The sequence below is a fragment of the Oncorhynchus mykiss genome, chromosome 13, assembly GCF_057628025.1.
Source record: "Oncorhynchus mykiss isolate SJ-2025 chromosome 13, ASM5762802v1, whole genome shotgun sequence".
Classification (NCBI taxonomy): Eukaryota; Metazoa; Chordata; class Actinopteri; order Salmoniformes; family Salmonidae; genus Oncorhynchus; species Oncorhynchus mykiss.
In genome coordinates, this window is record NC_143034.1 from 69,021,753 (window position 1) to 69,046,194 (window position 24,442).

Here is a 24,442-nt window from a genome sequence, read left to right on the forward strand (position 1 = left end):
CTCTCTAGAGACAGCAGGAGCGGTAGAGATACTCTCAAGGATTGACTATGAAAAGCCAACTTACATTTACTCCTGAGGTGCTGGCTTGTTGCACCCTCGACAACTACTGTGATTATTATTATTTGACCATGGTGGTCATTTATGAACATTTGAACATCTTGGCCATGTTCTGTTATAATCTCCACCCGGCACAGCCAGAAGAGGACTGGCCACCCCTCATAGCCTGGTTCCTCTCTAGGTTTCTTCCTAGGTTTTTGCCTTTCTAGGCAGTTTTTCCTAGCCACCGTGCTTCTACACCTGCATTGCTTGCTGTTTGGGGTTTTAGGCTGGGTTTCTGTACAGCACTTTGATATATCAGCTGATGTAAGAAGGGCTATATAAATACATTTGATTTGACCACATTGCTCAAACAAACCTAGTGGACAGATTTCTTCATCCATGGCCTTCATTGTAAAGCAATGCCTCACTCTTGTGGCATATGAGCACAAATGCACCATCACGATGAACCCAAAGCCTTTGCAGTCAAGTCTGTTATATTATCTCACTGTTTAGACAAGTAAATAAGGTAGATGTTTATGGTTACAATTTTGTTTATTTATTTATTTTACTCCCTTTTCTCCCCAATTTTGTGATATCCAATTGGTAGTTACATTCTTGTCTCATCGCTGTAACTCCCGTGCGGACTCGGGAGAAGCGAAGGTCGAGAGCCATGCGTCCTCCGAAACACGATCCCCCGGCTTCATAGCTCCTGGCTCGATGCCCACTCTAGCCCATATATATAAAACATAGGATTATTACATATTTGACTGCACTGGGCATATTTCAGCAAATTGTTGGAAAATATGACAGCTCTTTTTTTCTGTCTCAGTAAATTTCTAAAATTAGGTAATGTAAATGAATATGTGAACTATAATAGCCTACAATAAGTTGTAAAATATTAATGAGAATTGATCATCAATCGTTATTTAGCCTGTAAATAATTTTTATTCCCCCAAAAGAGTTTAGACATCCCTCTATTAAAGAAGGCCAATATTCAGATTGAAGAACCACTTGGGTGTTTCCAATACGTGGATCATAGCACGTACAACGGGTTTTCGTTCGAACACCAGTGTGAACAACTTGCCTTCCTCAACCGTCTTCAACAAGTGACCCTCTGCTTTGCAACACACGTGACCGCCGTCCCATGACAATGTTCCAAGGGGTTGAGCCATCCTGAATGCACCTCTTTGATGGCTCCATCCGCGACCTTACCACGTAACTTTGGAGTGAGTTTAAACTACGTTCTTATTAACGCTTGTTACTCTTAGGTGTACTACTTTTCATGGTTTCATTAAATAATGTTGGTGTTTTGAATTGTTGTATTTTAACAGTGTCCTTTAGTGTTTCAGCAAATTCTATTTCTTTAATTTTCATTGAATGAGGGGAGGGCATCGCACTGCGACAGCACAGGCAGACAGGTGAGGGCGGTACTTCGTGCTGTCAATTAAATGACAACTCTGACACAACCAGAAAGTGACATAGATGTCAATGTGCAATATAATTTTTAACCAGTAGATGTCAGCATTTTATAGATAATGCAGTAAGTGGTAGCCTCTGTTCACAGATTCTGAAATAGATTTGCACACAAAATAATCCAACTGGTGCAGAATATGTGCATTATTGTCTGGCCATGTGATTCAGTACATAATAAAAATGAATTGATATTATCAATTTTCATCGTATGAGGGCCTCTAACTAGTACAGAGGCAGGCGGGAGAACGCTGTAGTCCAGTTGAAAGGGCAGTACTTGGTATTGTCAATTAAGTAAAACTATTTTTTATTTTTTTTTTACAATTTGACAAAACCAGTAAGCGACCCTTTTTGATTTAATCTCAGCCTATTGGTTATTTTAGACCAGTGAGTCCGCCTACTTTATGAAAGGACATATTTTTTCACCAATCAGAATCCTATCCTTACTGCAAAGGGGCGTGACTTTAACGGGAAACAACGCACCAGCGCACTCTTCAGCCAACATGAAGTCACCTCTCTCTGTATCCGCTAATCATGTTTCGCTTTGGGCGGGCTCGACGCGCAACATACCATTAGAAAAACACATCCTGAGTGGAAGTGTTTGACATGAGGATAAAGGCAACTGTCAGTCTGAGACGTCAATAGATTCACGAAGACGGATAACTGTACAAAAATGTCAACAAAGGACGTATTTGTCAGATGCCGAATCTGATTTTGGGTATTGTCGCGGCTGTCCATTTCCAAACGGAAACCACAGCTAGCTTCTGTACTGGACAGCAAGCACCCGCTAGCTAGTTAGCTTATTCTCGATTCCAGGACACGTCTCTTCATTGAAAATACAAAACTGAATGTTGTTTCAGTCATGAGTCCAGCCGGGTGCTCACATGTGAACGCTTATAAGGTGGACAATTGGAGGCAAAACCTACGAGTCATATATCAATGCTTTGTTTGGAGCGGGAGTGCTGAAGCCAGGAGACGAAAGGTAAAACAGGAATGCCATTGAGAAACTGAAGCACAAACGGCATATAACTACGCACAGACAGAAGGGCTAACGTTATGCATAAACGCCCCACACAGTTTCAAGCACACACATGTACACCCACGTAACGTTACACTGTTTGAGTGTGGTGGTTTAATGCAGACACATTGCGCCAGCTAACACACCACAGCTCGTTCGTTGTGACTGGAAACGCAGGTAGCATAAAGTTACCCCATCATCATGCTACCTGGGAATATTCAAGGCGCATCAATCTCATAGAGACTACATTGCATCAATCAGTCATTAGATCATGTCTAGCTGGATAATTGACACAGCAGAACTAACGTTATCCTACAATAGCTAGCTAACACCAGTCTAGACTTGATCATCACTGCCAGTTAAATTAGCTTGATACGGTGTGCTACTGCAGGGAAATAAACGCCAACAATGAATGATAACGCGAGAAACTCACTCTCCTCCTGAGCAAAACGAATCGTGTTTAGATAACTAGTATATAGCTAGCGTAGGTTGTGCGCTAGTTGACATCTAGCCTGGTGTTGCTGGTTGGTTAGCTAACGTTACCAAGAATCTAGCTCATCAGCAAATACAATTTTATTGGAGGGTATCAACTGAGCTTTTACTGTAGCTTGCTATTGAATCCCTTTCTTAAAATGATGCAATATATTTGCATGCCAACGTGACTGTCCTTACGTTACATAATTTATTTATGTGAATGTGGTTGGCTGTTTTGACCAGATCCACCTATTGTCACTAGCAACACCACAGTTGTGCATTGTTCAGTGAAGCATGCTCCCTCCCACTCCTCATTCAGGCCAGCAAAGCGCAAGCCCCGCACACTGAACCATTTCGTTCGACCATCTGCTCTCACCCCCCCCTCCCAAATTACTTGCCGTATAACTTATAAATTAGGTTCTTGGCATTTCAATTCAGTCAGTGTCTCAAAATATCCCGACCCTATAGGTTACTGATAGCAATGATCCCCCCCCCCCCACCATTTTAACAAATATTAGTCTAGCTAGCCTAAATTGTCAACCTTTTGTTTTTGCTTTTCGGTCCTGTTTGTTGTTAGTGTCCTGTACTGAATGAATGGTTTGATTGCTTTTGACTACAACCTGTGTGTTTGTTTTCCACTGGCAGTCACAACACACATTACATGTTTTATTTCGTTGTTGTTGAACTAGGTGCTTCAGAATGATGTGAGATGGACAGCATTGGTGAGTCGACAAACTTCTCCTTCCTCCTTGCACTAACATTAGTAGAGTAGGTACTGTAAACCAAATGCTGGCTTGCTTTCTCCCCTTTTTACTTTCTCACACACGTCCTTCATACTCGTGCTATAGCCATTCATTACCCAGGACTGAGTTAGGGAAACCCTGCTGCAGATGGATAGCAGTGGAGGCTGGTGGGAAGAGCTATAGGATGGGCTCATTGTCATGGCTGGAATGGTACCAAACACATGGTAACATGTTTGACTCCGTTCAATTGATTCCATTCCAGCAAACACAATGAGCCCGTCCTCCTAAAGCTCCCCCACCAGCCTCCTCTGACCGAAATGCTATCATCTATCTGGATGGTTGATAGCCTAGCGCATTGTCCTGCAACAATTGATGTGTTTCTAACTGCTAAAGCTTTAGCTCAACTACTATATTTGATGAGACACGATGAGTACTGTACGATGACAGACACAGGTCTGTCTCTAGAACAAACAGCTGTCGCCAGAGGGTCGATGACCCTTTGTTTGTACAGCGCTACAGCAGTTCACTAGAACTTGATGGTTGTTAACACACTCCGTTCAGGCTCTCCCTCCCTCTCCCTCTTCCGTCCAGGCTCTCCCTCCCTTCCCTCTTCCGTCCAGGCTCTCCCTCCCTTCTCTCTTCCGTCCAGGCTCTCCCTCCCCTCCCTCTTCCGTCCAGGCTCTCTCTCCCCTCCCTCTTCCGTCCAGGCTCTCCCTCCCCTCCCTCTTCCGTCCAGGCTCTCCCTCCCCTCCCTCTTCCGTCCAGGCTCTCTCTCCCCTCCCTCTTCCGTCCAGGCTCCCTCCCTCGTCCAGGCTCTCTCTCTCTCTCTCTCTCTCTCCCCCCCTCTCTCTCTTGTCCAGGCTCTCCCTCCCTCCCTCCCTCCCTCCCTCCCTCCCTCCCTCCCTCCCTCCCTCCCTCCCTCCCTCCCTCCCTCCCTCCCTCCAGGCTCTCCCTCCCTCCCTCCAGGCTCTCCCTCCCTCTCTCCCTCCAGGCTCTCCCTCCCTCTCTCCCTCCAGGCTCTCCCTCCCTCTCTTGTCCATGCTCTCCCTCCCTCCCCTCCTGTATAGTAGTACATCATCATGATTAACTTTTCTTTTTGCCCCTCAGTCTCAGAGCCCTCTCTTTTCAAATTAATTAACCGAGCGCATCCTCTGAAGCCTCACTGTGTGCACACTGCTCACAGCTACGATCGACACTCCCAGAGGTAACCACCAGTAACCACAACTCTGCAGCTAGCTCCCTAAAGCCCCAGGAGGAGCATGTTGAAATGGGATTGCTGCGCCTGGGCCGGCTGGGTGTTTAGGGCCCCACTTGGTCCCAGATGCAGCATATTTTAATCTCTGTGTGTGTTCCAACCCCAAGAGCTCTGCTAAGTCAAAGCTCTCTCTATTCAAGGCAGGTAATCAGCATCATTAGATGTTTGAATGGAGACTATGGACGTTTAGCTTATTTCTTTACCAGGGTCCTGTTCACTAGGGCACACCAAAGCAAAATGTTTTGTAACGGGAAATGAAAAAAAGCTTTTCTTATTGGACAAGTTCTGATAGTACTTCGTTTCACTCCGTTTTGTGCCTATTGAACACCACAGGAGGTTGGTGGCACCTTCATTGGGGAGGACAGGCTCATTGTAATGACTGGAGCAGAATAGGTGGAATGGTATCTAATACTTCAAACCGTTTTTGATGTGTTTGATGCCATTCCATTGGCTCCGTTCCAGCCATTATTATGAGCTGTCCTCCACTCAACCCTGATAGGTAGTTGTGGACTTTTTTATGTTGTCTCGATGTCCTTATTATTGAGCCCCAGTGAGGGTCTGCTGGCTTCTCTGTGGGTATGAAAGAGGCTATTAGCTTTTGGCACTCACTCCCAGTCGCTACTGAGTTTGCCCAGAGCATCAATCAGGTCAACTCAGTTATTGTGTTTTTGTGTGCAGACAGTTACAGGAATTCACGTTCATTATCGGAATGAAGTCGCCTTTCTCCGCAGTCTTGGGTTCAAATACGATTTGAAATCTTTCAAATACTTTGAGCGTTTGCGCTAGCCTGCCTAGAGTGCCAAATAGACTGGGTTTAACTTGTTGGGACAATTCTATTGGTACGTTAAGCCAGGCAAGCTCAATGAAGCAGAGATAGAAATCATTTCAAAAGACTATCAAATAGTATTTGAACCCAGGTTTGTGGAGTACACTGTTCCCCATTTGTCAGCACTGCTTTGCCCCAACCAAACACTAGTGACTGTTTCTGTTGTTTCATCATCATGATTCGTGGAACTATGTAGCCGCCTGTTGTGCAAACAGGACAAAGCAACAAAGGTAGGCAAATGTGTCGGTGACCTGAGGGTGTAAAGGTCCCTCAGCTGCAGAGCTGGAACCTGAATGTGGGCGCTGGGTTTAAGGTCAAATCCACCACCTTTTTTACTCTTACCTCTGTCTGTAAAGGCTGAATATCTTCAAGGCAAAGTTATATTTAATGAAGTCATTCACAGGAACTTCCTTTTACCATATGGCTCGGCATACGTCATATTTTCCAGCTTTTTCGGCCTGGATAGTTGCCCAGTTATGTTCTTTCTTCTTTGTACTTTGTTGTGGATCCCTCAAGTCTCTCTCTCACTCGTAGCCCAGCCCCAATCTCTTTGGTCTGCATCCAGGTCTGTCAGCAGCAATGTTGCCTCCAGTATACAGGGAGGATATTTCCTGACCAGGTTGTAGGACAAAGAGACCACTATAACTTCCCTCATACTGTGGGTCTTTAATGTGTAGGTAACATGCCACTCAGTCTAATGAGTAATAGGGTGGCTGATATAACAGTGAGAAGGTCACTGACATTGTGTCCCTGGTCTTGGTATTGTGAATAGATACCTCCTGCCTTGAAACTCACATCAGCAGATGAGAAATCACACAATTGTAAACCATCTCAGTACCTACACAAACATCCATTGCTCTCCGTCTATCTGTGTAGAAGTTGAAGATGCAGTAGGCTACACTACAGTATGTCAGGAGACGACCCTGCTCCACTGTGTGGATCCAGCTGCCGTAACGTTATGAGGCTGTTCATTCCTAGAACATTTCATCAATGTTTTACACTAATGGTTTTACCAGTAATGTGGTTATCGGCAGATGGTTTGTCCTGTCACTCACTGTCCAGGCAGTCAGTCGGTGCCCTCAGCCTCTCTGCTCTGTTCACCCAGCTTCTAACAGCCTGCTGAGCACGACACCCCCTGAGGCGACAGCCTGAGGGCTGGTGGATTCTAAGCCATCTTCACTGCACACAGTCATGGGCATATGAATTGTGTAGCCTATTTCTGCCGTTTTGCTGCCCCCGTAGGAACCGTGAAGCGTAGGCTACTTCCCTTGAAAAAAAGCTGTGCAGTGAACATTATTTTTCTAGCCTGAGATATTAGCCGGGCTGGCTGACATCACGAAAATGATGCACGCGCATCGATGGGTCTGAAGGCCGTGTGACGTTACGATTCTGAACGGTCACATGGCAACGATGACAAGAAGCTGCAATGTGGGGATTCATCGGTGACTCGTTTTCTCTTGTTCTTGTTACCATGTCTTGTTTTGACTGTCACGTCTATGCTAATATGGCAAAATTTGCTAGCTAGCTAACAACAATTGTGCCACAATGTATTTATGTTTTCGATAAACATTGAAGACTAAATATAGTTTACACGTTGTCAACAATCTATGCCAAAGCATGTGTTCTAGTGGCCATCATCAGGGTTGGTCCCGGTCGCTCCCTGGATGGAAGTGGTGTTGGAGGGCCAGTAGGAGGCATGCTTTCCCCTGGTCTAACAATAAAATGTATATTCCGATGCCCCAGGGTAGTGATTGGGGACATTGCCCTGTGTAGGTCTGTCGGATGGGACATTAAACGGGTGTCCTGACTCTGTGGTCACTAAAGATCCCATGGCACTTATTGTAAGAGTAGTGGTGTCAACCCCCGTGTCCTGGCTAAATTCACAATCTGGCCTTCATACCATCATGTCCACCTAATCATCCCCAGATTCCAATTGGCTCATTCACCCCTAACCCCTCCCCTGTAACTATTCCCCAGGTCATTGCTGTAAATGAGAACGTGTTCTCAGTGAATTTACCTGGTAAAATAACGGGGGGAAAAAACAAGAGTTATTCAGATAGCGGTATATTATATAGTGCCAATGTGTGTTATCTGATCAACCCGCCATAGCTTACAGCTATAGTTCTACAATCTCTACTGTCCACACTCCACCATGACAAACGATAGCCCTAACAACAGGTGAAGGCTACTACTTATCTCCCCTATCTGTCTCGTGCAGCAGTTGTAGCTCGGGGGTTTGTGTCTGTCTGGGATTAGGACTGGGACAAGCCTTTTTTTTTCCTGTTAAACAGCTGTCTAACACCTGTTTCAAGGTACATCTGGCTTGCCTGCTGAGCCCGACTGGCTGCTTAACACACACACACACACACACAGGCTGGGATTACTGATGCAGAATGACTGGGAGATGGATGGAGGCAGTGAAGGCAGGAGAAACGATTATCTCCAGCTGCTCAGGTTAGGCTTGGGAAGTACACCGGGGTATTTTGGGCGGCAGGGTAGCCTAGCGGTTAGAGGCAGGGTAGCCTAGCGGTTAGAGGCAGGGTAGCCTAGCGGTTAGAGGCAGGGTAGCCTAGCGGTTAGAGGCAGGGTAGCCTAGCGGTTAGAGGCAGGGTAGCCTAGCGGTTAGAGGCAGGGTAGCCTAGCGGTTAGAGGCAGGGTAGCCTAGCGGTTAGAGGCAGGGTAGCCTAGAGGTTAGCGCGTTGGACAAGTAACAGGAAAGGTGGCTAGATCGAATCCCCGAGCTGACAAGGTAAAAATCTGTTCTGCCCCTGAAGCCACTTTTCCTAGGCCGTCATTGAAAATAAGAATTTGTTCTTAACTGACTTGGCTAGTTAAAGGTTAAATAAATAAATAAAATATTCGGAAATAGCTCAGGATGCTTTTTCACTACTGTCAATATTGTTAACTATTTCATTTGAAGTTTATTTATTACATTTGAATATTTAATACTTTTTTAAGAATCTATGTTTCTGCAGTCAATTCGTTAGGAGATAAAGATGGCCTTCTTCATTTTACCGGTCACATTATTTTTCATTATGAAGTTTGTGTGTCTGTCTGTTTTGTGTCAATGTTAGCATAGGCAGGTGAAAGGAGAACCATCACTGAGGAAAGGAATCCGCTGTCTCTACCTCTGCACCAGAACCTTGTTTTCCTCCTTATGGTTGGCCTCGACCGTGTTGACGCTAACACATAGTGGCCGTGTTTGCTGCTTGCAGAGATGCTTAGCAGCACCGGGACATTGGGGGACGTTGTCATTCAGAGCAGGAAAGGGAACATATGTGCGCTCTTGAGTGATAGTGGCTTTGTATTCACTTGGTCTCTGTCTCTCTCGTCTGTCTGTGTCTGTCTGTCTCTCTGTGTCTCTGTCTCTTTCTGTCTCTCTTTCTCTGTCTGTCCCTCTGTCTGTCTCTTTCTCTGTGAGATCGGTCATCCTCAAGCTACCGCCAGCTAAAATCAATTCCCCCTCAATACATGACTGAATCTTTCACATAACCTCTGTCACCTGCCCTGCATACAGGCTCAACAGCTATGTCCCAAATGGCACCCTATGCCCTATGTTGTGCACTGTTTTTCCAGGGATAATATGGCACTGGTTAAACATTAACACACTATGTAGTGTATATGGTGAAGGAAACACCACCAGTATAGGCTATAGTTAGATTTGTATGAATGGTGTCGTAAAAATAAAATCACCTCTTTTCAGGTGAATGTAAAACTTTTTAAATGAATAGATTTGGTGGACAGTTTAATTATTTTGACCCCCACAGTTCATTGGAAGTGGAAGTGTAAACTGTATAAAGCTGTACAAGTATCTTGGTGGCATAGAGAAAATGTTGCTGTTGTAAAGCAACTTTTCTGCAATTGTACACACTTTACCCTTGAGCTTAGAGAAAATGTCCTGCAGTTCTATGCATGTTGCCATGGCTATTGTTGCTCTGCTCAAACATTATAACAAAATTAATGGGCATCTGCCCTCGATTCTCCCTGACTTTCTAGCTTTTATTTGATTGTTTGTTCTCAAATATGGTGTTAAAAGAAATATGTATATGCTGAACAAAAATATAAACGTAACATGTAAAGTGTTGGACCCATGTTTCATGAGCTAAAATAAAAGATCCCAGAAATGTTTCATACAGTGGTTGCTCAACTAAAAGTTTGGAGGTAATGCTGCGGGACTTTGAGGTAATTTGTGGTTTAGTACGGTACCCTGCGTCACTGCTCCAGACCTGCGCAAGAGGGAGTTAGAGCACTGATTATGCTTACTGGAAAATACTCTTTCAAAATTAATGGAAGAGGCAATGGTATTTTTATTTTCTCTGTTTGGGTATTGGTTAGACTACAATTAGGCTGTGTTAATGTTAGAATTATTTTGTTCTTAATGCAGTACTGTAGCCTACTCCCGACCAGTCACGTTGTACAGCGCCAATATGGGCTATTAGCAGGACAATAGATACTTTGTGCAAGGCAGTTGATCAGCATTAAAAACTTTGTGGATGCGGCTTCCCGAGTGGCACAGCGGTCTAAGACACTGCATCACTATGCAAACTGCATTGCTACAGATGCTGGTTCAATACCCATGCCGGCCGTGACTGGGAGACCCATGAGGCGACAGTGGGCTTTTGGTTTCTCTCCCCCTAAAAACATAAATAAATAATTATATATAACAAACTGGCTTTATTTATTTATTAGTAAGAATGTCTCACCCCGTGTTCAAGAATAGCCTACCCGTGTGTGGTCAACTATTTCAGCACCGTTTCGCATTGCTCTGAGACAAGCATGGGGACTGGTCTGGATAAATCAATGAGATTTTTTATATTCACTGGGTATTGGTTAGACTACAATTGGGGTGTGGAAATGTTATGCTCTTAGTACTGTAGCCTACTCCTGACCGTCAGGTTGTACAGTGTCATATTTTCCTAACGGAAACCCTGAGTTTTTTTTGGGAATAGAAACACCATAATATTAATCAAATTAATTCTGCAAAATGTATTTTAAATCAATCTTGTGTAAGAACATATACTATGTTCTTACATAAGGTTTTAAATTCTCTAGTACAGCCAATATTGAAGACTATCAAATGCTTCTCAAAAATGCCCTCTGGTGGTCAAACTAGCACTAATTAACATTAATGGCAAGAATGGCTGACAATTATATAACGTGCCATAGAAAATCTGCGGCAGCACACAAGGGTGTGTGCAGTATGATGCAACTTTTACAGGAAGAACCACTGTACACACACACACACTGTTTATTTCTCTCAAACTTGGTGTACAAATTTGTTTACAACCCTGTTAGTGAGTATTTCTCCTTTGCCAAGATACTCCATCCACCTGACAGGTGTGGCATATCAAGAAGCTGATTAACTTCTTATGGCTGCAATCCCTTAACGGGAGCGATATGTCAACAGCCAGTCAAAGTGTAGGGTGCCATTTTCAAAACATCAAATCTAAATTAACATTCCTCAAACATACATGAATCTCATACCATTGTAAAGCTATTCTTGTTGTTAACCTCACCCGTGTCCGATTTCAAATATGCTTTACAGCAAAAGCACCAAACGATTGTTAGGTCACCACATATAGCCACAGAAACACAGCCATTTCCCCCCCCAGCCAAAGAGAGGAGTTTCAATAAGCTGAAATAGAGATAAAATTAATCACTAACCTTTGATGATCTTCATCAGATGACACTAATAGGACTTCATGTTACACAAAACATGTATGTTTTGTTTGATAAGGTTCATATAAAATATGAGTTTACATTGGTGCGTTACATTCACTAGTTCCAAAAACATCCAGTGATTTTGCATAGCCACATCATTCAACAGAAATACTCATCATAAATGTAGTTATACAAGTTATACACATAGATATACCCCTCCTTAATGCAACCGCTGTGTCTGATTTAAAAAAAACTTTACGGAATAAGCCAGCCATGCAAGAATCAGAAACATTTGTCACAATAGCCGCCATATTGACGTCAACATAAACAAGAAATTACATGATAAATATTCCCTTTGATGATCTACATCAGAAAGCACTCCAGGAATCCCAGGTCCACAATACATGTTTGTTTTGTTCGAAAATGTCTTATTTATGTCCAAATACCTTATTTTGTTAGTGTGTTTGACATACATATCCAAACGCTCATTCTGGTCAGTGTTACATCGGACAAAAACTTCAAAAAGTTATATACAGGTCGAATAAACATTTCAAACTATGTACAGAATCAATCATTAGGATGTTTTTAACATATACCTTCAATAAAGTTCCAACCGGACTATTCCTTCTTGTCTTCATGAGCCATGGAACGCAAGTGACTACCATGAGGAATAAGCATGATCAGAAAATGGCTGACTGCCAGACACCTGACTGATTCTGCGATCATTCACTCCCAAAACACCATAGAAGTCTCATAATTTCTATTGATGGTTGACATCTAGTGGAACCCCTAGGCAGTGCAACATCATTCATATCTCAAGTGGATTTCATTGGGGACTCTGGTGAATACATACAAAGCTCAGATTTCTCTTGCCATATGCTTGCCATATGAGTTCTGTTATACTCACAGACATCATTCAAACAGTTTTAGAAACTTTAGAGTGTTTTCTATCCAATACCAATAATAATATACATATATTAGCAACTGAGACTGAGGAGTAGGCCGTTTACTTTGGGCAACTTATTCATCCAAGCTTCTCAATACTGCCACCCAGCCATAAGAAGTTAAACAGCATGATCATTACACAGGTGCTGGGGGCAATAAAAGGCCACTCTAAAATGTGCAGTTTTGTCACGCCACAAATGTCTCAAGTTATGAGGTAGTGTGTAATTGTCATGCTGACTGCAGCAATGTCCACCAGAGCTGTTGCCAGAGAATTTAATGTTCATTTCTCTACCATAAGCAGCATCCAATGTTTTCGAGAATTTCGCAGTACGTCCAACCAGCCTCACAACCGCAGACCACGTGTAACCACACTAGCCCAGGACCTCCACATCTGGCTTTTTCATCTGTGGGATCATCTGAGACCAGCCACCCGGACATCTGATGAAACTGTTTGCACAACAGAATAATTCTGCCCAAACTGTCAGAAACCATCACAGTGAAGCTCATCTGTGTGCTCCTCGTCCTCACCAGGGTCTTGACCTGACAGCAGTTCGGTGTCGTAACCGACTTTAGTGGGCAAATGTTCACCTTCGATGGCCACTGGGGAAGTGTGCACTTCATGAATGAATCCTGGTTTCAACTGTACCAGGCAAATGGTGTCGTGTTGGCGAGCTGTTGGCTGATGCCAACGTTGTGACCAGAGTGCCCCATGGTGGTGGTGGGGTTATGGTATGGGAAGGCATAAGCACTGGACAACAAACACAATTTAATTTTATCAATGGCAATTTGAATTCACAGAGATACCGTGACGAGATTCTGAGGCCCCTTGTCCTGCCATTCATCTGCCGCCATCACCTCATGTTTCAGCATGATAATGCACAGCCCCATGTTGCAAGGATCTGTACAGAATTCCTGGAAGCAGAAAATGTCCCAGATCTTCCATGGCCTTCATACTCACCAGACATGTCACCGATTGAGAATGTTTGAGATGCTCTGGATCAAAAGGTACGACGGCGTGTTCCAGTTCCCGCCAATATCCAGCAACTTGGCACACCTATCAAAGAGGAGTGGGACAACATTCCACAGGTCACCCTTCATGAGGCAAATGGTGGTCACACCAGATACTGACATGTTTTCTGATCCATGCCCTTACCTTTTTTTGAAGGTATGTGACCAACTGATGCATATCTGCATTCCCAGTTATGTGAAACCCATAGATTAGTGCTTAATTCTTTTATTTCAATTGAGATTTCCTTATGAACTGAAACTCAGTAAAATCTTTGGAAATTGTTGCACTTACAGTGTAGTTCATTTTTTTTGTTGTTGCATGCTCTACCTGTTTTTTTCCCCATTCCCCAAATTACCACTATACAGATAAAAAACCCTGTAATTATCTCCATATTAAAGGAATAGTTCGAGATTTTGGCAATGAAGCCATTTATCTGTTTCCCCAGAGGCGGATGAACAGGAACGGCTATGGATACTGTGATCACTAGTGTCCTCTTAGTAAACAGACACTGTACCACTGTTCCCAGTCTGTTAGATCCCAGTGTCATCATATGGAGCCTTAGAAATAATCAGGCACACTATATGGCTCGTGGACAGAACATTTTAAAGCCAGTTAACTTCTTGCGGATCAGTGGGACGCTAGCATCCCATTTCGACAACTTCCGGTGAAATTGCAGAGCGCCAAATTCAAATTAATTCATTATTAATTTGCCCTCGCCTGCCATTTCAGTTCTGTTATATTCACAGACATTAATTTAACAGTTTTAGAAACTTTAGAGTGCTTTCTATCCAAATCTACTAATAATATGCATATCCTAGCTTCTGGGCCTGAGTAGCAGGCAGTTTACTTTGGGCACGCTTTTCATCTGGACGTCAAAATACCGCCCTCTATCCCAAAGAAGTTAAGCTCTGCATAAAATACTGGCCATTAGGGGAAGAAGAGCGGGAATTAACAAAAAGACGGAGCACTTCCGTCCTTGGTTTTGATAATGAGAGCTAAATGACAAGGGCCTAGCGGTTAGAGCACTGGACCAGTAACCGAAAGGTTGCTGGTTCGAATACCCGACCCAACAAGGTGAAACAGATTTGCACTTGAGCAAGGCACTTAACCCTAATTTACTCCAGGGGTTTTGACCTACTATGGCCTACACTGTAAAATAACACTTCACTGTACCTATCCGGTGTATGTGACGATATATATATATATTTTTTATAATTCTACCTGGTCGATCTCCTCTGTTTCTATCCATTCTTTCTCTGATTCTTCTGTGTCCTCTCTCGCACTCTTCTCTCTTTAGGCCTATTTCTCTCTCTACATCCCCATCTCTCTCTTGCTTATCCCCATTTCTCTCGCCCCGTCCCCATCTCTCCCATCTCTCCCATCTCTCTCGCCCCGTCCCCATCTCTCCCATCTCTCCCATCTCTCTCGCCCCGTCCCCATCTCTCCCATCTCTCTCGCCCCGTCCCCATCTCTCCCATCTCTCCCATCTCTCCCATCTCTCTCTCCCATCTCTCCCATCTCTCCCATCTCTCCCATCTCTCTCGCCCCGTCCCCATCTCTCCCATCTCTCCCATCTCTCCCATCTCTCTCGCCCCGTCCCCATCTCTCCCATCTCTCCCATCTCTCTCGCCCCGTCCCCATCTCTCCCATCTCTCCCATCTCTCTCGCCCCGTCCCCATCTCTCTCGCCCCGTCCCCATCTCTTTCGCCCCGTCCCCATCTCTCTCGCCCCGTCCCCATCTCTCTCGCCCCGTCCCCATCTCTCTCGCCCGTCCCATCTCTCTCGCCCCGTCCCCATCTCTCTCATCTCTCTCATCTCTCCCATCTCTCCCATCTCTCTCGCCCCGTCCCCATCTCTCTCATCTCTCTCGCCCCGTCCCCATCTCTCTCGCCCCGTCCCCATCTCTCTCGCCCCGTCCCCATCTCTCTCGCCCCGTCCCCATCTCTCTCGCCCGTCCCCATCTCTCTCGCCCGTCCCCATCTCTCTCGCCCCGTCCCCATCTCTCTCGCCCCGTCCCCATCTCTCTCGCCCCGTCCCCATCTCTCTCGCCCCGTCCCCATCTCTCTCGCCCGTCCCCATCTCTCTCGCCCCGTCCCCATCTCTCTCGCCCCGTCCCATCTCTCTCGCCCCGTCCCATCTCTCTCGCCCCGTCCCATCTCTCTCGCCCCGTCCCCATCTCTCTCGCCCCGTCCCATCTCTCTCGCCCCGTCCCCATCTCTCTCGCCCCGTCCCCATCTCTCTCGCCCCGTCCCCATCTCTCTCGCCCCGTCCCCATCTCTCTCGCCCCGTCCCCATCTCTCTCGCCCCGTCCCCATCTCTCCCATCTCTCCCCGTCCCCATCTCTCTCTCCCCGTCCCCATCTCTCCCCGTCCCCATCTCTCTCTCCCCGTCCCCATCTCTCTCGCCCCGTCCCCATCTCTCCCATCTCTCCCCGTCCCCATCTCTCTCGCCCCGTCCCCATCTCTCTCGCCCCGTCCCCATCTCTCCCATCTCTCTCGCCCCGTCCCCATCTCTCCCATCTCTCCCCGTCCCCATCTCTCTCTCCCCGTCCCCATCTCTCTCTCCCCGTCCCCATCTCTCTCGCCCCGTCCCCATCTCTCTCGCCCCGTCCCCATCTCTCTCGCCCCGTCCCCATCTCTCTCGCCCCGTCCCCATCTCTCTCGCCCCGTCCCCATCTCTCTCGCCCCGTCCCCATCTCTCCCATCTCTCCCCGTCCCCATCTCTCCCATCTCTCCCCGTCCCCATCTCTCCCATCTCTCCCCGTCCCCATCTCTCCCATCTCTCCCCGTCCCCATCTCTCCCATCTCTCCCCGTCCCCATCTCTCTCTCCCCGTCCCCATCTCTCTCTCCCCGTCCCCATCTCTCTCTCCCCGTCCCCATCTCTCTCTCCCCGTCCCCATCTCTCTCTCCCCGTCCCCATCTCTCTCGCCCCGTCCCCATCTCTCTCGCCCCGTCCCCATCTCTCTCGCCCCGTCCCCATCTCTCTCGCCCCGTCCCCATCTCTCTCGCCCCGTCCCCATCTCTCTCGCCCCGTCCCCATCTCTCTCGCCCCGTCCCATCTCTCTCGCCCCGTCCCATCTCTCTCGCCCCGTCCCATCTCTCTCGCCCCGTCCCCATCTCTCTCGCCCCGTCCCATCTCTCTCGCCCCGTCCCCATCTCTCTCGCCCCGTCCCCATCTCTCTCGCCCCGTCCCCATCTCTCTCGCCCCGTCCCCATCTCTCTCGCCCCGTCCCCATCTCTCCCATCTCTCCCCGTCCCCATCTCTCTCTCCCCGTCCCCATCTCTCCCCGTCCCCATCTCTCTCTCCCCGTCCCCATCTCTCTCGCCCCGTCCCCATCTCTCCCATCTCTCCCCGTCCCCATCTCTCTCGCCCCGTCCCCATCTCTCTCGCCCCGTCCCCATCTCTCCCATCTCTCTCGCCCCGTCCCCATCTCTCCCATCTCTCCCCGTCCCCATCTCTCTCTCCCCGTCCCCATCTCTCTCTCCCCGTCCCCATCTCTCTCTCCCCGTCCCCATCTCTCTCGCCCCGTCCCCATCTCTCTCGCCCCGTCCCCATCTCTCTCGCCCCGTCCCCATCTCTCTCGCCCCGTCCCCATCTCTCTCGCCCCGTCCCCATCTCTCTCGCCCCGTCCCCATCTCTCTCGCCCCGTCCCCATCTCTCTCGCCCCGTCCCCATCTCTCCCATCTCTCCCCGTCCCCATCTCTCCCATCTCTCCCCGTCCCCATCTCTCCCATCTCTCCCCGTCCCCATCTCTCTCGCCCCGTCCCCATCTCTCCCATCTCTCCCCGTCCCCATCTCTCTCTCCCCGTCCCCATCTCTCTCTCCCCGTCCCCATCTCTCTCTCCCCGTCCCCATCTCTCTCTCCCCGTCCCCATCTCTCTCTCCCCGTCCCCATCTCTCTCGCCCCGTCCCCATCTCTCTCGCCCCGTCCCCATCTCTCTCGCCCCGTCCCCATCTCTCTCGCCCCGTCCCCATCTCTCTCGCCCCGTCCCCATCTCTCTCGCCCCGTCCCCATCTCTCTCGCCCCGTCCCCATCTCTCTCGCCCGTCCCCATCTCTCTCGCCCGTCCCCATCTCTCTCTCCCCGTCCCCATCTCTCTCTCCCCGTCCCCATCTCTCTCTCCCCGTCCCCATCTCTCTCTCCCCGTCCCCATCTCTCTCTCCCCGTCCCCATCTCTCTCGCCCCGTCCCCATCTCTCTCGCCCCGTCCCCATCTCTCTCGCCCCGTCCCCATCTCTCTCTCGCCCCGTCCCCATCTCTCTCGCCCCGTCCCCATCTCTCTCGCCCCGTCCCCATCTCTCTCGCCCCGTCCCCATCTCTCTCGCCCCGTCCCCATCTCTCTCGCCCCGTCCCCATCTCTCTCGCCCCGTCCCCATCTCTCGCCCCGTCCCCATCTCTCTCGCCCCGTCCCCATCTCTCTCGCCCCGTCCCCATCTCTCCCATCTCTCCCATCTCTCCTTTCTTTCTTTAGCCGGGGCGTTTGATTGGCAATTCTGTCAGTTAGTGGCCCGGTTTGGATTGGCCCATGCCATGGTGCCTTCTGGCAGAATTATACTGTGGTTGGATGGCTTTGTACCGTACTAACCCTACTGTATTTCCTTGTATTACTAAATTGTTAAAAGCTCTTCCACTTTTAGTTGGCTAAAGAAGGAACTAGGTGCTGTCCAGTTTTTCTAGTTTCTTCTGTCTTCTGTAGTTCCTTACTCTTTCTGTTCACTCTTTGGGACTGTGTTTTTGGTTTTTAGTGTGTATACGCATCTGTGTGCCACAGTGTGTGTCTACGTGCATGTTTGTTTGCGTATATATGCCACAGCCCAAAGTGTGTGTTTTGCGTGTGTGCATCAGACTGTTAAGTAATGTTTTCTCTCTTAATTAATTGAAGGTTGTTTTCCAGAAGATTGCTGCATCTAACTGCATCAATCTGGAAGTAATTCTACCACTTAAATAGTTACTGGTAAAGTAAATGAAGAGAGTGAAGGAGGAAAACTGTCAACTAGCATATTGTGGAAGCCTGCCCCTGCTTTCAAAGGTTGGCTGTCTGGCTCTTTGCTGTTCCTCACCCACCTATGGATGGATTTATAATTGATAGTTTATGAATGGCTAATGAAGGTCAGGAGGAGGCTGAGGTGGGACTGAATATTCATGAAGGTCGTGGATAGGGCTGGCACGATACTTAGGTGCTGATGCTATATGTATTGCGATTCTCACAATTGTCACGATTCTATATTTATTGATTTGATGTTCCGAACATATTGCTCACTATGTCTGCTGCAGAGAGATGAGGCATGAGAAAATGAGTTCTGATCAGTCAGGGAAATAATAGCTCTGAAAACATGTTGGTTTACCATTTAAAAAGAAGATGGAGAACAAGCTATAGGATGAAATACAGTGCAGTTTTGGCGCCAGTCTAGCGCTAGCTAACGCTACCAAGCAATTCATTTTTTTAACCTCTGGTACAAGTGGGAAGCTAGCGTCCCACCTTGACAACAGCCAGTGAAATTGCAGGGCGCCAAATTCAAAACAACAGAAATCCCATAATTAAAATTCCTCAAACATACAAGTATTATCCACCATTTTAAAGAAACTTCTTGTAAATCCAACCACAGTGTCCGATTTCACGTTACTGCGAAAGCACACCATGCGATTATGTTAAGTCAGCACCTCGTCACAGAAAACCATACAGCCATTTTTCCAGCCAAAGAGAGGAGTCACAAAACGCAGAAATAGAGAGAAAATTAATCACTAACCTTTGAATATGTGCCATCATCAGATGGCACTCATAGGACTTCATGTTACACAATACATATATGTTTTGTTCGATAAAGTTCATATTTATATCCAAAAATCTCAGTTTACATTGGTGCGTTATGTTCAGAAATGCATTGTCTCAAACAAACATCCGGTGAAAGTGCAGAGAGCCACATCAAATTACAGAAATAGTCATCACAAACATTGATAAACGATACAAGTGTTAAACAAACGAATAAAGAAACTTCTCCTTAATGCAACCGCTGTGTCAGATTTCAAAAAGGCTTTACGGAGAAAGCACACTTTGCGATTGTTAGGTCTGCACCTAGCCACAGAAACTCATACAGCCATTTTCCAGCCAAGGAGAGTGTCACAAAAGTTAGAAATATAATTAAAATTAATCACTTACATTTGATGATCTTCATCTGGTGGCACTCCCAAGTCTCCATGTTAGACAATAAATGTTAATTTTGTTCGATAATGTCCCTCTTTATGACCAAATACCTCCTTTTTGTTCACGCGTTTTGTTCAGTAATCCGAATGCTTAAGGCGCGTGCACTAAGTCCAAACAAAAAGTTTTTAAAAAGTACAATAAAAGTTAGTAGAAACATGCCAAACAAAGTTTAAAATCAATCCTCTGGTTGTTTTTGTCATAAATAATCAATATTTAAACCGGACAAAAGCTTCGTCAATAGGAAAGGAGAAACAAAGGCGCGTTCCCGATCAGGCGCATGGCTGATGAATGGAAATTTCCACTGGCCACTGATTGAAAGTGCTGTATCTCCCTCCATTTTTCAGAGTAAAAGCCTGAAACAATGCCTAAAGACTGGCCACATGTAGAGGAAGCCACAGAGCTCGTGAACTGGGTCCTAAGTATTTGTATGATGAATAGGCTTTCAATGGAAAAACAGCCTTTCAAAGTAATAGTACTTCCTGGTTGGATTTTCCTCGGGTTTTCGCCTGCCATATCAGTTCTGTTATACTCACATACATTATTTTAACAGTTTTGGAAACTTTAGAGTGTTTTCTATCCAAATCTACCCAAATCTATTATATGCACATCCCATCTTCTGGGCCTGAGTAGCAGGCAGTTTAATTTTGGCAGTTTAATTTTGGCACGCTTTTCATCCAAAATTCCGAATGTTGCCCCCTACCCTAGTGAAGTTAAAGTACATATCAATACTTCGTCAAAGTATCTGTATGATATTGTCTAAAATACATATCACAATAGTATCTTTATTGATTTGTGTTATTTCCCCATCATTGGTCATGATTATTTATGTTCCCATGTATCTTGATCTAAATAGAGTGTGAAAACAAGGCCCATTTCAATGATATTTATCGGGGGGTCATGTTCATTGGACACCAAACGGAAGAAAACCGACAAGGCGGGACTACCTGGACGAGACCAATAAGAAATGCATATTTTTGTTTCCTTTTGCAAAATGTTATTGAATGTTTTACGTTGTGTGCCGTAATGATCATGGCCCTGTTACAACGATTTAGCTATCAGCAGATAGGCCAGATACGCCTAGAAACAGTGCAACACTGAAACATTTCCACTTTAGGGAATCTTCCTGAAATGTTAACCCACAGCCAATAACCTGAGATGAGTGGAAATGACAGACGGCATAATGAAAGACAAGAAAGGGGGCATAATGACAGTGTTTCAGTCTCTGCAGCTTTCAAGAAGTCAGTGGTTCCTTTGATTTTAGGAGAAAGGGTTGCGACGACGAGCGAAAGGCAGCAGAGCCCGACTAACTGTTTTTGATTGAATAAATCCTTTTGCATGATCAGAGGAACAGTTTCCCCCCTCACCCACCCCATACTTGTCTTGCTCTTTGATGAAAAATAAAGTAAGAGAGGGAGAGAGAGAGAAAGAAGTTGTGGCCTGTGGAGAACAGGATGAAGGACTGAGTGAATGTATTTCTGTCAAGATGACACATTAATTTCCTCTCGTATCCCATACTTTCTTCTCTTATTTGTTCCCTCTCTTCCACTCAGATCCCTCCGTCTATGATGGGTCCCCACCACATCTCATTCACTCTTCTTCCACACCACCCCGCCCAAACGGAGTCCAGGCAGATTATCTGTGTGGGTTGTTGTGAACTGACAGGCTTAGTTTCTGGCTGCTACCCAAGCCTTCCCTCCCTCTCTCCCCCCTCACACCATACCTCCCAGACCCAGCCACCCTCCCCTCCTAGGCAAAGAGCTGTCTGATGGGGCATAGCTTTCTGTCAGCATGTCTGCGGCTGGCTGGCTGGCTGGCTAAGGCCATCCATCTTCACACAGATCAAGATCCCCTCCCACAGGCCCCTCTAACCATCCTCACCCAGCCTGTCTTCCAGGCTCGTCTTTAGCCTGTTCTAGATATGTACTGTCCTGTAGCCTGACATTCTGCTGCTTCTAGCTGTATCGTGCTGTCCTGTCAGATTTGTGTGCAGGACTACACCTTGCTCTGTAAATGTACTCTGTGTGAGTGTGCGTTTCTCTATCGCCTCTGGGCTGGTGTATCACCTCAGTGCTTTACAGGCGAGGGCATCACTGGTCAAGTGGATAAGACACTGCACACACACACTAGACCCAGCCAGCACCTGGTTGTAACCCAAAATGCCAGTCTCCTGTCCCGTGAACCTTGTCCGTGCATCTTTCAAGTGGTACCAGGCTCCCTTTTGTTGATGCTCTAATGAAGCTACGTTTAAACTGTCCAATTAAACAGACTAGTTCCCATCCCTTCCCTCTCACTTCGTCTGTGTCTGTCTGACTTGGAGTAGTGTGTGTCGAGGCATCCGTCTTTGCTTCTCTGTCTGGCCCATGTTCTCTCTTCTCTCTCTCTTGCTCTCTCTGCTGACCAGAGGCAGAGTCTTGAATCTGCCCACCATATCACAAAGCATCCTGGGATATTACCCAGCCAATCAGCTGGCTCTGAGCCAGCCAGTGCCTCCATCTGGCTAATGACCTGTCAATCACTGGGCGGGGACAGGCCCAAAACTCTCCCATCCATCACTTTTACTGTGGACACTTACTCCCCATTGTTCCATCACACGACACGCAGGCAGGCAACCTTTAAGTTCCTGGATTCATGAACTTTATTGCTTTAAAAGCAATTTGGTGTCCTCATATGTCACTCCTCTGATCTACTGAGCTACGGATGGTGGATTATTTTACATGTCCTCAGAGACCTCATCTGGGCTTTAGGCCTTCTGATTGGTGCCTTGGGGATTCTACCGAGAAGGTTGTGTTCTCTGATTGGCTTGGTGGTTCTAATCCGAGGGACCACTCTCACACTCTGCTGGGCATCTGTTGGCTCAGAGGCATGACAGATGACCATGCAGTCCTTCCTTTGTTCGTCTAGGCAGGGCCATTCACCATCTGTAGTACACACACGCACACACAGGATTAATGTGCCCTCTGTGTTAGCTGGTAAAGAGTCGGGAATAGGCAGGGGAAAGCCCATCAAAGCAGACCAGAGCCCAAACCTACATTTATCCTGTGTGTGTGTGAGAGAGGAGAAAAACCCTCCAGTGCTCTGTGTACACGCCGAGAGAAACACGGCTGCACTAATAACAACCATCAACCATGACTAGAGACCGAGAGAGGCTAGATAGTGCAGGGGCAGTAGTAGACAGACAGTATGTATAGGTGTGTGTATTATGGAGAGGCTAGATAGTGCAGGGGCAGTAGTAGACAGACAGTATGTATAGGTGTGTGTATTATGGAGAGGCTAGATAGTGCAGGGGCAGTAGTACACAGACAGTATGTATAGGTGTGTGTATTATGGAGAGGCTAGATAGTGCAGGGGCAGTAGTAGACAGACAGTATGTATAGGTGTGTGTATTATGGAGAGGCTAGATAGTGCAGGGGCAGTAGTAGACAGACAGTATGTATAGGTGTGTGTATTATGGAGAGGCTAGATAGTGCAGGGGCAGTAGTAGACAGACAGTATGTATAGGTGTGTGTATTATGGAGAGGCTAGTTAGCTAGACCATGATAGACCTGTCTGGGTAATGATCATGATGGTGTTGGCTGCCTCTCGGAGGCTTTGCCCTCTGATCTATGATCTGGGCTCTACACCACTGATCTGGTTCATAGAGAGCACAACATGATGTCTATCCTCCACAGCTCTCTAAGGCAGAGTTACACCAGTGTGTGAAGCATGGCAACAAAACATAAAGAACGAAGGACAGTAGTGGGTAGTGTCTCTAGCAACCAAACGATGAGAGAGTATACATTTGATTATACCGGTAAATGTGTGCTATCATATTGTTTTATTTGGCAACTGTGGTAAATGTGCTATCATATTGTTTTCTTTGGCAACTGGTATATGTGTGCTATCATATTGTTTTCTTTGGCAACTGGTATATGTGTGCTATCATATTGTTTTCTTTGGCAACTGGTATATGTGTGCTATCATATTGTTTTCTTTGGCAACTGGTATATGTGTGCTATCATATTGTTTTCTTTGGCAACTGTGGTATAAGCAGGATAACGGCCTCCGTTCTGTACATTACCTTGGAAAAAAATGTACTCTGCAAAGGTACTTTGCTCCGCATGGCTGCCCTGCGTCGTCCCTTATTTTCAAGGTAATGTACAGAATGTCAGTGTTTATCCCTTACCTAACTCTTTTTTTTATATATAAACAATCTACACAAAATCCTCTGTCAAAGTGGAAATGTATTTTTGTTTTTAATTTTAAGAATCATACAAATTAAACCAATAAAATGTAGTGGCATCAGTATTCAGCTCCCTGAGTCCATACATGTTAGATTCAACTTTAGTGTTTAGCTTTAAACCCCTGGGTTGTGCAATATTTGACTTATTTTCATAATATGTTAGGGATCAAGATGTTAGGGATCACGGCAATGTTCAAGTCTTGCTATAGTATTTCAAGCAGATTGAAGTCAACTGTAAATTGGCCACTCCGGAACATTCACTGTCTTCTTGGTAATCAACTCCAGTGTATATGTGACCTTGTGTTTTAGGTTATTGCCCTGCTGAAAGGTGAATTCCTCTACCAGTGTCTGGTGTAAAGCAGACTGAGGCAGGTTTCCCTCTAGGATTTTGCTTGTGTTTATCCCTATCCCATTTCTTTTTATCCTGAAAAACGTCCCAGTATTTGTCGATGTCAAGCATACCTACAGTTGAAGTTGGAAGTTTACCTATACCTTAGCCAACTACATTTAAACTCAGTTTTTCACAATTCCTGACATTTAATCCTGGTAAAAATTCCCTGTTTTAGGTCAGTTAGGATCGC

The 24,442-nt window shown here is 46.3% G+C and overlaps 1 protein-coding gene across 2 annotated transcripts in view; it reads left to right on the forward strand.

Moving 5' to 3' along the window:
* The first annotated feature begins 1,988 nt into the window (after positions 1 to 1,988).
* The window catches only part of LOC110514624 (ubiquitin carboxyl-terminal hydrolase 22-like), a 74,242-nt gene continuing 51,788 nt past the window's right edge, over positions 1,989 to 24,442 (forward strand). Inside the window, exons 1-2 of one of the 2 annotated variants that reach the window (XM_036941792.2) lie at positions 1,989 to 2,491; positions 3,691 to 3,723. In XM_036941792.2, coding sequence (XP_036797687.2) covers positions 2,372 to 2,491; positions 3,691 to 3,723 — 153 coding nt within the window. In that variant the 5' untranslated portion in view covers positions 1,989 to 2,371. The remainder of the gene's footprint in view (positions 2,492 to 3,690; positions 3,724 to 24,442) is intronic. The other variant, XM_036941793.2, reaches the window with a different exon arrangement.